Source organism: Phyllopteryx taeniolatus, chromosome 17, assembly GCF_024500385.1.
Source record: "Phyllopteryx taeniolatus isolate TA_2022b chromosome 17, UOR_Ptae_1.2, whole genome shotgun sequence".
NCBI classification, from domain to species: Eukaryota; Metazoa; Chordata; class Actinopteri; order Syngnathiformes; family Syngnathidae; genus Phyllopteryx; species Phyllopteryx taeniolatus.
The window spans coordinates 2,003,484-2,017,370 of record NC_084518.1 but is presented as its reverse complement, the minus strand read 5'-3'; the positions used below and the strand labels follow the sequence as shown (position 1 = coordinate 2,017,370).

Sequence of the window (13,887 nt, the reverse complement as noted above, 5' to 3'; positions counted from 1 at the left end):
CCAACTGACAGACCCGGGAGATACTGGGAGTCAAGAATGCGGTCTTTCCAAAGAATAGCCTCAACGTAATAATGTGTAGAAATGACATGATCAGCATCTCATCTGGGCATTTAGGTTTTGCCCTTATTGGCATCGTGACAAATGATGACTGAGTGCTAACTCCTACTGCCATGACTTCAAATACAACGTGGATGCCGAGCGTACTTTATTGTTCGTTGGGCTAATACAACGCCAATGCGGTTCTTGATTTGTTTCCGACAAGTATGTCACAATGACGGGATTGTTTGTTCAAATAATGAGCAAGTTCATAACGTCATCCGAGAGTTGAGGCCATGGACGTGTCAGGACCGAGTGCGAGGACTACCAGGGAGATCTCCGTCGGTCCTCTCTGCGTCTATCTTGTACATATTTCCTTTTGTTGGAACAGTACAATTGCAAGTTTGAAAGCAGAAATCCATCGCCACACGAGTCAATGGGAGCTGTGAGACGAGCAGGAGGAGTAGCAGTAATGCAAAAATAATGGAACACATTATAAGGAAACATGCATTGGGCATATTGTATTGATACATAGCAAATGACATGAACAAAAAGTGAAAACTTTTGGAAATATCCCCCTCATCCCCAGCCTGCGCTCTTCTGGGATTCCAGGAAGATTTTGGACTGAGTCTGGGAATTTTGGGGTGGGTTTGGTAGAATCGAATTTATTTCATTTATTCAGTCTTTGTTTAACCAGGTAAGGAAAGTGAGAACAGTTTGTCATTTAAAAAAAAAAAAAAAAAAACAATGCGGAGGCAATTTAGGGTTCAGTGTCTTGCCCAAGGACACTTCGACAGCGGACAGCAGGAGCCTGGATCTGACCTGCGAACCCTTCGGTCACTTGACGTCCTGCTCTACCAACTCAGCCGCTGCCGCCCCAATCCAATTCTAATCCAAGCAAGCTTTTGTGGACCTCGTTTTGTGCACTCATGCTTAGAATAGTCAAAAAGCTCTTGGCAAGACGAAGAATCCCGATTTAGTAGGGATTAAAGTGTCTCGTGCAACCAATGATTGATTCGTGAAATGGATTGATTAAGAGCTCAGATTGCGTAGCTCAGAAACATTTTACATTATTGAACACCGTAATGTTGGAGAGCTGGAGATTGGGGGAAAACTAAATCATAATCCATACTGTCGTCAAACCTTTTAACACACACGATAGTGCCGCCTCTGATGAGTTTATACTAAAAACCGGACTTGAACTTCCATCAAAGCACCATTCTGGCACACAAAGCTTTTTTCCAAAAATAAAAATAAAAACTGTAACTGAGCAACACTGCAGGATCAATAACATTGCATGATTTGTAGCCGGCCAGCACTGCAGTCCTAACTCTTCACACACAAACAGCGCAAAGAAAAACAAGCGCATCAGCACGCACCCGAGAGAAGGCTTTGAGCGGAGGATCAATCACGGCGGGAGGAGGAAGAGAGGAAAATGACAAACGGGAGTAAAAGCAAAGTGCACACAAACACGCACGCGCGCACATTTGTTCAAGTGCAAGTGTGTTTATGGCTGCTGGAGAGCTCAAGCAGGTGCAATCCTGCAACTGCAGTCACAACAATGACTCATCCCGGCTGCTCCTTCCATCTAACAGGCGCGAGTGGGAATTTGCGGAGAGACCCACGCCCACACAGAGCAGCTGCGCTCTGCATGGCGTACACTCACAGGCCACGAGAGTGGGTCAACCTGCAAAGGCGCCGTCGGTATTATTATGTTAGCTAACGCACTGAGTTCTAAGTAGAAGTTGTACATTTACAAAATGATGATTGCTGCATCATACTGAGAGGTTTTCCTAATTTTGCTCATCTAACGTAGATGATAGCGGTACTCAAAATATTCGAAACAACCCTTGCGTGTGGTACGCACACCAACGATGCGGCAAAATTTGACCCGCGGTGTGGGCTGTGTCAAAAGTCATTGTTCCTCCCCAATTTGCTGGGAAAAACGTCGCTCCCAAGTCATTCACCACAATAGAAATGACCATAAGAAGATTATGCAATGTAGTTACCGGAACGCTAAATGTTAGCCTAGCTTCTTCCATAACTCAACTTTCTTCTTTGCAAATGTGTTATTTCAAACGTGTATACCAAAGTGGTTGCCCTTCGCATTAATCAGTACCCAAAAAGTAGCTCTCACTTTTAAAAAGCTTCTTAGGTAGTCAAAATTGAAAGATGACCTCCTAATAACATTTAAGCATCTCTATCCACATTTTCCCTGTTAACATCGCGAAATGCAGGATTTGGCTTCCAACTCACTGTGTCCGATTTAAGTTGGGGGGGGACAGTGAGGTCTTCAGCGGTGGAGGACTCGTGTAATGTGTACAGCCTCTCCTCCCTGCAGCGTCTGTGTGCGTCCACTTTTAGTGGACGACGACGAGGAGAAATTGAGCAGATGTGAAATCGTCCAGCCTCTCTCGTCTGAATCGACCTTTGCACCCTTGCTCAGCTGCTGTTACACAACACTAAAGTGCTCGCGTGTGCGTCGACTGGCAGCGTAATCCTCTTCACCTTCACAACGACATGTCGACATTAGACATTGTTACTGTATACGTGATCCTTCTGTACAAGATGGAGTTTTGCTTTACGTAATCTAATCTCAAATAAATACAAGCAGCACGGACAATTCAATTGCAAACAAACATGTCTGCAGCCATATTATTGTACCGGACTCAAATATGGCAGGAATAAAATGGCCTAAAGTCGTGTGACTTAAAGTCGGAGTGTTTTGTGTACACAAAGTTGACTTGTAGCGACGTCTCCTGTGATTGTGAGCAAGCCGGCTGGTCCAAAATGCGAGTCACAAAGAAAACTGTGAGAGACCCGCAAGGCGGAAATCTAAGACAACTTGCTTGCTCGAGCTCACCAAACTCATTGTTAAGGTTGCCTTCTGTGCATCAGTGGAGTGTTGTTGCAATATTCATGTTTTTCCACATAATTAATGAATGTTTCCAGAGTTGTGGAACTGCACTGCAATATAAGGTCCCCCAAGGAGTCACAAAGGCTGGATTTACTGTATACTGCATGCTTCAAGTGACGGAATTCTGATTTTTGGCTCTCAAGTGGCCCAATTTGGGAGATGCGTCACAGCAGCATAAATAAATAAAAAAATTAAAAAAAAATTAAAAAAAACATGGAATCGGATATGCTCAGGCCTCTTTCAAATGTGGAAACAAATTGAATATGCTTCAGTATCAAATCTGCGCCAATGCGAGTGCAGTGTAAACACACAGATCAGATGTATCGCAATTGGTGACATATACACAAACATCTGGTCGAACGCAAACGTTAATAAACACCCACTGTAGCCAAACCAGAACTATTAGATATGGTCTATGTGTGCAACACTTGAGGTGTGTCAAATAAGCTAAATAATTGCAGGCGACTTCCATGTTGTCACCGTCCATTGTTGACACCGTTGGCGTCGACGCGCTCAGGTCGTTTCATGCGTTCTAAACTTCCAACCCACACTACGCTTGCAGCAACATCACACTGAAATTTGGAAAACTGCAGACGAAAGGTTACATTCCGCAAGAGCCATCGATCCAGTTAAAAACAAAAAAATAAGTCATCTTGACATGTGCAATGGCCAATCTTTCTTTCTCGGGCAATGACGAGAAAAAAATAAGTGTTTAACTGTAGAAGGAGGCACAAGCTGCGCTAACAGACTCTGCAGCTTTTCATCCCGCCTGATACGCTGCGCGCGCGTTCATCTGTGCCGGGGGAATGATTGACAGCTGGCGCGGTACCATACGGGCTCGGGCGGCCGCTGAAATAACACAGCAGGTGCTTTGATCGGAGCGACTTCCTATTTTCATCACCACGCTTCGGAGGACATCTGCATAGCAGCTTCGCTCAAGGGAGCGCTGACACAGCAGGCACACCGACGCAATAACACTGGAAACACACACGCACGCACGCACGCAAACACAAACACGTATGTACACACAAATACATTTTCCCTTTCAAGCAGCCTGGAATGAAAGTGACCGCAAAATAACTCTGATGGGAACTCAGATGAGAGGACACAATTTCAGTGAGTTACACGCGGAGGGGAAAAGTCACAAATATCCTCAAGTTACAGTTGGATTTGTGTGCTCGAAATTTCCTTCACGCTCTCGTTGCTGGCGCCGACTCCTTCAAAGCCAGGAGCAGACAACGTGTCAAATTTCATTTGAAAACAGTTGGACACGTACTCATGCACATATTTACTTATTTGAAGTCTTAATCCCAGTGACCTTGAACAGGATGAGCAGTACAGAAAATGGACGGACGGATGACGTTTGAAGCCTTTAGACTGAATAACTGAATATAACAAGTCTTCATTTTGCAACATTTTCATTGGAATATTTGTGAGCTTGTACGATTTCGTATCATATAGATTGTTTGTCTTCCTCCAAGCATATCCTCACGTCCCATCCCGATGAGTACTTTGCAAAGACAATCATCATCTTCTCCTCCTGGCTTGTCCCGTTCGGGGTGGCCACAGCGCGTCCTCCTTTCCCACGCGGGCCCGTCTCCTGCATCCTCCTCTCCAACACCATCTGCCCTCATGTCTTCCCTCACGACATCCATCAACCTCCCTCGAGCTCTCTTGCCCGGCGGCTCCGACCTCCTCATCCTTCTACCAATAGACTCACCGTCATATCTGCTTAAGGTGGCTAGTGCCTACTTTAGTGACTTACGATATTCCGTTTTGATTTTAAGAATATAATATCTTTTGTCTGTTTTCATTCCAGTGAAACCCAATAGATCCCCATGCTGTCCCGTACAGCTGTAATCAAGTACTAAATGTAAAAGACAATTGCTTCGAAAGGTCTGGGTTAATTCATCTTGTAATATGTTTGCGAAACAAAATAAGAAACGGTACTGAGCACCTAATACAATGTAATGTCATTAATTTTGTGTACTACTTATTAATTTTCGCTTTTTGAGCACATCCGAAAGATGATTTAGGTTTTTGCCAAACCCAGTGCGTCGAGTAATGCAGATTTGACCTGCAAGTCCCTCTTTGGTGTCCACAACAACGGCTCTACTTGTACATCTCCAAATAACACCCCAAAAAAAACACAAGCTGCTGCACCTCGACAAGAAGCAGCACAAATATTCTTGATTACTCTGGTGAGAAAAGGAAAAATACAAGCACTGTGTGGTACTATATTTCTTTCAGGAGCAGAAAAATGCAGCTGCCGACGCATTTCTTTGAAGTCAACACCCGTGGAACTCCCAAAGAACCATTTTCAACTTTCTTTCAACTGGAAAACGACTCACCAGCATATCAAGAAACACAAATAAACAACAGGCCAAGAAGGCTCCGAGTCAATGAACGAGCACTCTCAAAGTCTCTCGGTGCTATGGTAAATTAGTGTATTAACAGAAAAATACATTGTTAAAACATTCAATGAGAAGGTATTGTACCATAAACATACACAATTCTGTTGGGGGAAGAACACAATAGTTCAACTGTTTTTCCTTTTCTTCATACAAGTCTATGCACGTGTATTTCTCAAATCAACAAGCAAACTAGGCAATAAATGTCATTCATTTAAGTTGCATAAAACTTACCGTAGTGCTGTTGTGTAGTTGTGTACCGAACACAATGAATAAAATCATGCAAATGAGCCCCATGTGTTTTTATATTGCTACCAGAAGACAAATTATATTGAACATATACTATACTTGTGTATATATATACAACGAATGCTTGTATATTGAATCTAATGTGTTAATGTATGAACAGCAAAACCCGCACATAAACATGGCCATTTCATTCTTTAAGTCAGTGCATGAATGGGAATACACTGAAGAACACATTTTCTGATGGCTACGATGCGACTGATTGTACCATGAGTGACGCTGAATGGAAGTAGTTACAAATAATTCCACATAAGCTTCAGTGAACTCAGCAAATTAGGCAATCGAGTTGCAATAAATGTATCGGTGAGTAAAAGCGCATGTCTTGTGACAACATACATTGACATGAAGCATTCCAGAGTCCTCGCATCACTATCCCCGCCACAACCAAAGCACCCAAGCACAATCCTCAAATGAAACCCACCACCCAAACCTAATTACAGCCTTGATTTGAAAACAGAGCCTTAATTAACAAAACATTGGATGACGGCAAAAAATGTCCTCAGTGGGTCTGTTCAACACTCCCAATTGTGTGCACAAAAAAGCTGCACATCCAAATTCAGCGGTTCCTGACCACTAAAAAGAGCAGGCCCATGAAATATACATGAAAGGAGAGAACCTCCCCCTTTAGCTTGCCTCCCTAACGTGGAGCATAAAACATTGATGGAGCCGCACGGCATTTGAACTACCGGAGACGAGCGTCATTCTAAACAAGTGCAGGGTGCGCAAGTTCACATCTTTTTCTGGACCTCCATAAAGGTCCGGGCGACATCAACGCAGCTGGCTGCTAGGGTTCACGTGTGCGTGTGAGGACACATCGAAATGTCTGTAAGGAGTGCAACATGAAAGGCGTCCCTACTTTAATGACAAGGCCAGAAAGTGTCGATGATGCTTGGCTTTCTGTTCTGTAGCTCACAACAAAGCACGCATAACAATGCTTTGTGTTCTACACGCATCTTTTAAATCTAGTCGGATATGTCAACATTAGGCAACCGGCACATTTACTGTCTTTACATCATCGTAATGTGCAACACTGACCTTTTTTTTTTTTTTTTTTTTTTTTTTTTTTTAAGGGCTGCTGTTGATGTAATAACAGACAGTTAAGTACAACCTTTGAATCCCATTGCATCACTATGAGTTAAGCTCACAAAACTGCACTTAACAACGTTGCCTTGCATGCTGTAGGGCATAGGGTATTTATTCTATTTTCAGTCATTTTGTGCAAATGCATTTTGGTTGATGCTAGTCACAATTTCTAGTGGACAAAACTAAACACTGGGTTGCTGATTTTATTTACTTTTTTCAAATCAAAATAAGAAGTGTTGCAATGCTTTGAGTGTGTGCATCTGTGATTTCTTGTGGGCATTTATATTGGGCAATATTGTGATAACACTGATCATTTTGATCAATATAATTGCGATATGAAATTTTCATACCGTTTCCATCGCTCGTCCCGGGCCACTCGATGTCACGTCCGTGCGGAGATCTTGTGGCTTTTGCTCAGTGGTGTTGCTGTAATCCATCCGAACAAGCGTTGACCCAGAAACCAAAGACCCGCCATTCCACTTGGCACTGTTATTTAGCCGAGTTTGTCATTATAAAAAGGCACGCAGCAGACTCACACACACACACACACACACACACCAACTCCGAAGAGTCCCTTATTTCGCCGCAAACTCCTTCTCAACTTCCCATAGCGGCACTGACGTGAGAGAGGTTTGTGAGACTCAGCTCCACTTGGAAACACTCCATCAACCATGTGATGTCAAAGCTTCAGTTTATTCAATACGTATTTAACCTTCCCAACAAATTTAGTCTCTTATTAGTAAATGCCATATGCGGGGATTAGCTGGCTAATAAGTAGTACAGTAGGGGCCAAACCCTGCTGCGAACAGTGAAAAAATGTGAGTGATTGAAAATGAGGCAACCTCGTGGCGGTTTGGGATGAGAAATATAATGTGCTAGTTTCATAAGACACCAATGTATTTGACATGAGTACCGTCGCAAAGAATGAAAGCCACCCACTGAACAATTTTCGACGGCAATAAGATCACGTTTTGTGTACACAAGGCTTTGTCAGTGTGAATGAAAGCAGTGGCGAAAGAAAAGTCACATGCAGCTCTGAACCAATGACCTGCTCTCAAGGAGGTGTAATTGTCTTTTTACATCAGCCTCGAAATCTGTCTTGGCCTCACCCGAACGCGAGCCACGCACACACCGGTTGCTTAGCAGCAGCTCTCCTCCTCTCGCGTCTTCAGTTTCGCGCTTGTTGTTTCATTATTTGATTTATTCATTGGGTGATAAAGTGCAGTTTTAACGCTTCTCTCGCAGAATGCTGCAATGGTTGATTTTGAATGTACAGTATGAACGTGTTTTGTTAAGTTGTAACTGGGAAAGTAAAGTATCCCATTCTTTTTTTTTTTTTTTGTCCGCTATATGACAACTAAACCTAATGGATGTTTTATTATCTACAGTCTCGATTCCCACCCAGGGTGCATTGGCACATTAGTGTCCCGTGAGAGATCATCAGGCGTTCTTTTTTTCCCCAATTGTAAAATATGTGCCTCGGCTCGTTAAAGTTGGATTCCTTCATTCAGTCGATTTTTCGCTTATATACGACCTTCCCGACCGAAAGGACTTAAGACAAAGAATGATTTTTATCTTCTGAGTGTGCGCACTGAGCTCAGGTGTTTGTGAAAGGTGTTTTTGAGCGTGTGCCCACCTGCGGCCATCTGCATGTATCCAGCCAGGGTGCAGATCCTCCTCTCGCATCCTCCGCTGGGCAGGAAGATGGTGATGATGGCCAACAGGGAGCTGACAGCCAGCAAAGCGCATCCTCCCGAGCACAGCACTGCGCTGGTCTGAAGAACACACACAATAGCGTTTTAATCACACGTCGATGAGAACGACAGTCGCAACAGGCAAACGTGTTCCGGGCGAAGCCTGTTGTGTAATGTGACAGGTTAACGGCTGTCTCATCTTGAAAACGGCGCTGTGCGGTCAAACAGCAGGGTGCTGCCCCTGCTCATTATACCGGCGCTTAATCACACGCTCGCTGCAAGCAAAAGGAAGGAAATAGAGCGAGGAAGCACTGTAACATCAGTTAAAGACTCCATTACCATCTCGAGTCCAATAAATAGTGACCAAATAAGGATTATTAATTCATATCTTTCAGCTGTAGCGAGAGTTTTACACAACGATCCTGATCTGATGGCTACCATGATATTCAAAACAATAGCTGTCCTTTAAAAAAAAAAAATTTAATATAATAAAATCTAAGTACCAAAATAAAAAGGATCGTCTTTGATTGCAGTAAATTTCCGTAGGATCTTAAATTGGGTCAAATTGAAAACTTTCCATGAAAATCTGCTACTTGTAGAACATCACATGACCAAAGCTGACCAGACTTCCCTTGTATGCTACGCTAACGAGCACGACGTGATGGTTTGAAGCTCAACCTGAGATTTCAAAACAAGCTGCCGGCAAATGTCCCGATCCAAACAAAGTCATTGACATCTATCAGTCTGTAAAGCGTTACAAAGCCATTTCTTAAGCTTTAGGACTCCAGCGAACCACAGCGACAGTCACTATTAGTTATTATTATGGAGGAAACGTGGAACAGCGGTGAAGCTTCCCAGGAGCGGCCGGCCTACAAAAATGACCCCAAGAGCACAGCGACGACTCATCCAGGAGGTCACAAAGGAACCCAGGTCAACATCTAAACAACTGCACGCCTCCCTTGTCTCACTTAAGGCAAAAATGGCATACATGGCAGAGTTCCAAGACGATTACATGTTGTTCATTTACAGTTCTTATTATTTTTATTTTTTTTATTGTCACAGACTAACAAAGGACAGCTGGATTATTTTCAGTATTTAATAGTGAACGACAGACGCCTGATTCCCGAGTGTTTTTCATCCACCAACAGTGAAGTCGAACAGGGTGCTGCCGTTCTACTTCGGCTGAGCCACCACAAGGTGCCCTCGTGTTACGCACAACCGACGCCCAGTTGCCGATTCGCTTGTTTCAAAAGGCAAGAGGCCACGGTGTAAATCGAACACATGCTCAGCCCGCCACGACAAATAAAGGTGAGAAGAACCATCAGAATGGCTGCCAGCAGCGTCGCGGCCCTTCACCGACGCTCCCCCGTCTGCTTCTGGGCCAAACCGCGAGAACGGCTAATTCAATCGTCTCGCAAGCCAGGAAGTCACTCAGCTTTCATCCTCCCTCTGCTCGTGTCTGTCACATCACCCTCGTTCCTCGTAGCACAAGTTTTAGCATTGTGATTGACTTTTGTTATTTTATTATGATTATTATATATATATTTTTATTTATTTTTTTTACATGAGACATCACATACTGACGTTTCTGCCCGCATGCTAATAACTAATGTGTCGCTGTCTCTTCGCTAGGATAGTGTTGCTTATCCGAGACATCCCAGACAGACGCGCAGGTTTGAAAATGTCTCGAGGAGACGTGATGAAGCATTGTGCTTCAAACAAAAACGCAAAGTTTATTGGAACACACACACACACACACACTCTCTTACGGTCACCACCGCTCATCCTTCAATGGCTCGTGATCCTCTTTTTGCAAGAAACTTATGAAAACAGTCAAAACACTTCTGTGTAAGAATAAACCTTGTGGTGGTCAACTCCAGATTAGACAGTTGCATGGATATTATTCATTGATTTTTTTAATGAATTTATCATGCAGATTACAATCTCTGAAAGATACATTCTAGCATCTCTCTGACAACTAGTTCGCTTTTTTTTTTTTGGTGCGTTGCGGGACTTGAATCGTGATCCTCGTGTTCTAAAGCCAGCAAGAAGAGCAAGTAGTGAGCGAGTGCAACTTGTAACACTAAAACTGTTGAACCAGAGCTCATTCTTATTGTATATTTCTCTCAATATTCCCAACAGACAATCCACAGTTGAAAAAAACCTGAGGCCTAAATGCCTCATGTTGGGGAGGGGAGGTAGCGTTGGAACTTTTTGGGGTCTCAAGCAAAATACAGGTAGAGTCTTTCTGTTTTTAAATAATCATGTTAATCAACTGTACAGAGACAGGAAGCGAAGACAGAAACAGCAGGAGCTCAATTTTTCTCTGGCGTTTTGGCTCTCTTGTTCCAATGTAGGCAATTGAATGAAGATAAGAAATGACAAAACAGCACACTGACACAAAAAAAACAAACAAAACAAAAAAAACAATGTTATCTTCCCTGCTCTTTGTTCTGCTGCCTTTTCTCGCTTCCATGATATTCATGTCTGCACAGGAATGTCTTCCTTCTCCTCGTAACACATGAAAGCATCCGCCATGCCTCATATCGGCGCATGGATCTGAAAGAGGGCCAAGTCAGCAACATGCAATTAGTGTAAACGATTTGTACTTCATATACAGTAAATGCACTGCCCGACATCGACAGCTGCATTAATTACAACCACACAACTCCAATAAAAAGAAAAACTAAAAGTACTGAAAAAAAGGTTTCAGTCAAATCGGAGTATTTATATTATTTGATACAGGTTAGTTGAACATATCAATCAGAATCATCTTTATTTGCCAAGTATGTCCAAAAAAAATTGTCTCCAGTAGTTGGAGCCGTTTTGGTATGACAACAGACCGTCAATTGACAGAGAACACTGTGGAGACATAAAAACACTGACCAAAAAAAACAAAACACTCACTGAGCAATAAAGGGTTGCTAGTTATCTAGTAATGCCGGTACAATTTTCTTTTTTATAAATTGTGCAAAAAGATGCAGAGTCCTCTAGCAAACTCGTCAACACTTTAACTCACAGGCGTTCTAAAAACGTTTGCTGTGACTGTCCTGACGTAAAGTCTGAGCAAGTTCAATTGTGTGAGATGCTTCCTAAGTAGCTGGCAATGCCGCGCGGATAAGTGGCACCGCCCCCGGAACCGCTGGAGCGCCCGTGCGAAGCGAACCAGCCGAACGAGAGGGAAATTAAACCGTGCGAAAGATTTGAACATGCAAACTAATCTTCCCTGGGAAGTCACCCTGTCAGACAGCAACTGCTTGTCAACACACTCGAACCGCCTGTGGCACGATCGACATAAACACGAAAACACTGATAAAACATGTGTTCTGAGACAAGATGGCTTTCATGGAAAGCAACTTAATTGGCTTCCTGCAATAAAGGCATTACGAGCGTGCTGGAGACTAATAACTGCACACAAGCACACCATCCTGCTGCTTTGAGTAATAACGGGATCGTCTGAAGCGGACTCTTAGATTTCTGATTCGACAAAGGAAGACGGGGATTCCTCTACGCCGTCCAATGAAATGTAATTGTGTCCTCAACTGGGACTTACGAGATGGAGAAGTCATTAAAGAGTCATTCTGATCGTTTCAGCGGAAAGCAGAGTTGTCTTCAGCGCCAAAGTGACGAGGCTGATGATGATGATGCTCTTAAGATAAATCAACACAGCGCGGCTCTCTAATGGCTCGCCTTAATGGACGACAAGAGAGGAGCGACATCATCGCAGGCGTGACAACTTCACCGCATTGCCCGACGGTTTGCGCTCTGCAGACAAACGGCGTCCCGTTCTGCGTGCATTTGTCCATCGTGTACTCTGCACTCAGCAGACACGCCCGTGTGGCAGCCTCAGTCTCCAGAAGCCCATTAGCACTGTATTGCAGCGCTCTAAAACTACCAGTGGCGTCTATTCCGCCTCTCGTTAGTCGGGCGGTTGTATGTGCCAGGTTTGGCCCGTGGGAACTCTCGCGAAACTTATGAATTTTTGTCAGCAACATGGCGACTGTGAACAGTTCCCTTTGTTTGCTAAGCTCTAGTATGATGCTATGAGTCTATTTTCCACTTCAAAATGCCACCATGGACTCACACTAATAAGCAACAATATTGGAGTGGAATGACACACTTTATTCCAGCTGAATGAATGGACAAGCAGCGCCCATTTGCTTTAGTTCACCCGTGTCCGAGAAATTATGGAACAAGTGTTGTTGCTACCACGTTTTGATTCCTTTCAACAAATTAGATTTCATTAACAACGCAACATTTACGCAGCATTACAAATATATTTGTCGTTTGGCCCCGCAATGCTCGGAAAAAGTAGTTATTGTCGTTAGCGGTCTCATGTTTTCACCCAGGGATCCTGAAATGATGTACATTTGTCTCACATGACATGAAAACAAGGTCAGAATCGGTAGTGCAGTCAGAGTGTTGTTTTCCACAGAAGGCTGGTCAAATGAATGCACAGGAATGATAAACGCCGTGTGGATAAGTGGGCATATAGAAAATAGAGAACTGGGGAAACACCCCCACACGAATCAAAGTTCGGGAACATATATCGCAAATAAGTTCTCCATTTAATCACATGGTGCTGTTTATCTTGCTGTGCAGCGAGGTGAATGCACATTGAAACTCTTTTGCATCAAAAAGTAACCTTAAACTTGTGAAAATCCTACTGGATATGTTAAACGGCAAATTAGGCCGATAAATGCTTTTGAAGCTAACGTGGTCCCCGAACTTGACACTTTTCTCGTTGGTTTTCTGCATTCTGGGGATGTAACAAAACAACGAATATGCTCACAGTCCATCCTCCTAGCGTTTGATTGACCGCTTACTTGTGCCAATACTAGTAGATTCTTTCAACACCAACAATTATTGAATGTTAGCTATTCCACACCGTCAATGCAGCCCTATTTTTCATGTTCTATGGGAAGAGGTTGAATCTAAAATGCTGGCGGTTTCTGCCAAACTGTCAGAAATGTGCCTCCGACTTGCACTGACACAGCTCCGGTTTCACCTTCGCTGCAGTGCAGAACGAGGTAACGGATGCGTGTCGCTACTGTCCCAAAGAGGAATCATCTTATGAAACCCTCGGGCGGAGAAGCACATACAACACTATTTTTCCAACACTTGTGCAAATGCTCACGTAAAGGTATTGGACCTCGGTTTTTAAATGCGTTTCGTTTAGTCCCGTTGCTTGAGTTGTATAAAAGCAAGCACCTGGCAATCTGCCTTTGGAAACATTTTTTAGGTGTGTTCACTAGATTTGAGCTTGGTACCGTAAAACGATCCCCCTTTTCGTCCATTTGTGAAGCTTCTGCCCTCGTCGATATTGCGCCATCGACTGTAAGGGATACGATCGCAAAGTGGAAGCCTTTCAGAGACACTGCAACTCAACCATGTAACGTTACAGTTTGGAGTGGAGTTGCTCAGTTCTAACATTGCATCC

At 43.5% G+C, this 13,887-nt stretch overlaps 1 protein-coding gene across 5 annotated transcripts in view; it reads right to left on the bottom strand.

Annotated features, from left to right (window-relative positions):
- The window catches only part of LOC133466980 (LHFPL tetraspan subfamily member 7 protein), a 53,213-nt gene that overhangs the window by 30,044 nt on the left and 9,282 nt on the right, over positions 1-13,887 (bottom strand). For 4 of the 5 annotated variants that reach the window (XR_009785096.1, XR_009785097.1, XM_061751306.1 and 1 more), the window contains exon 2: positions 8,390-8,528. Coding sequence is in view for 3 of the 5 variants with exons in the window: in XM_061751306.1 (XP_061607290.1) it covers positions 8,390-8,528 (139 nt within the window). In the remaining 2 variants the exon portion in view is untranslated. Of the gene's footprint in view, positions 1-7,103; positions 7,240-8,389; positions 8,529-13,887 lie in introns of all 5 variants that reach the window. The other variant, XM_061751305.1, reaches the window with a different exon arrangement.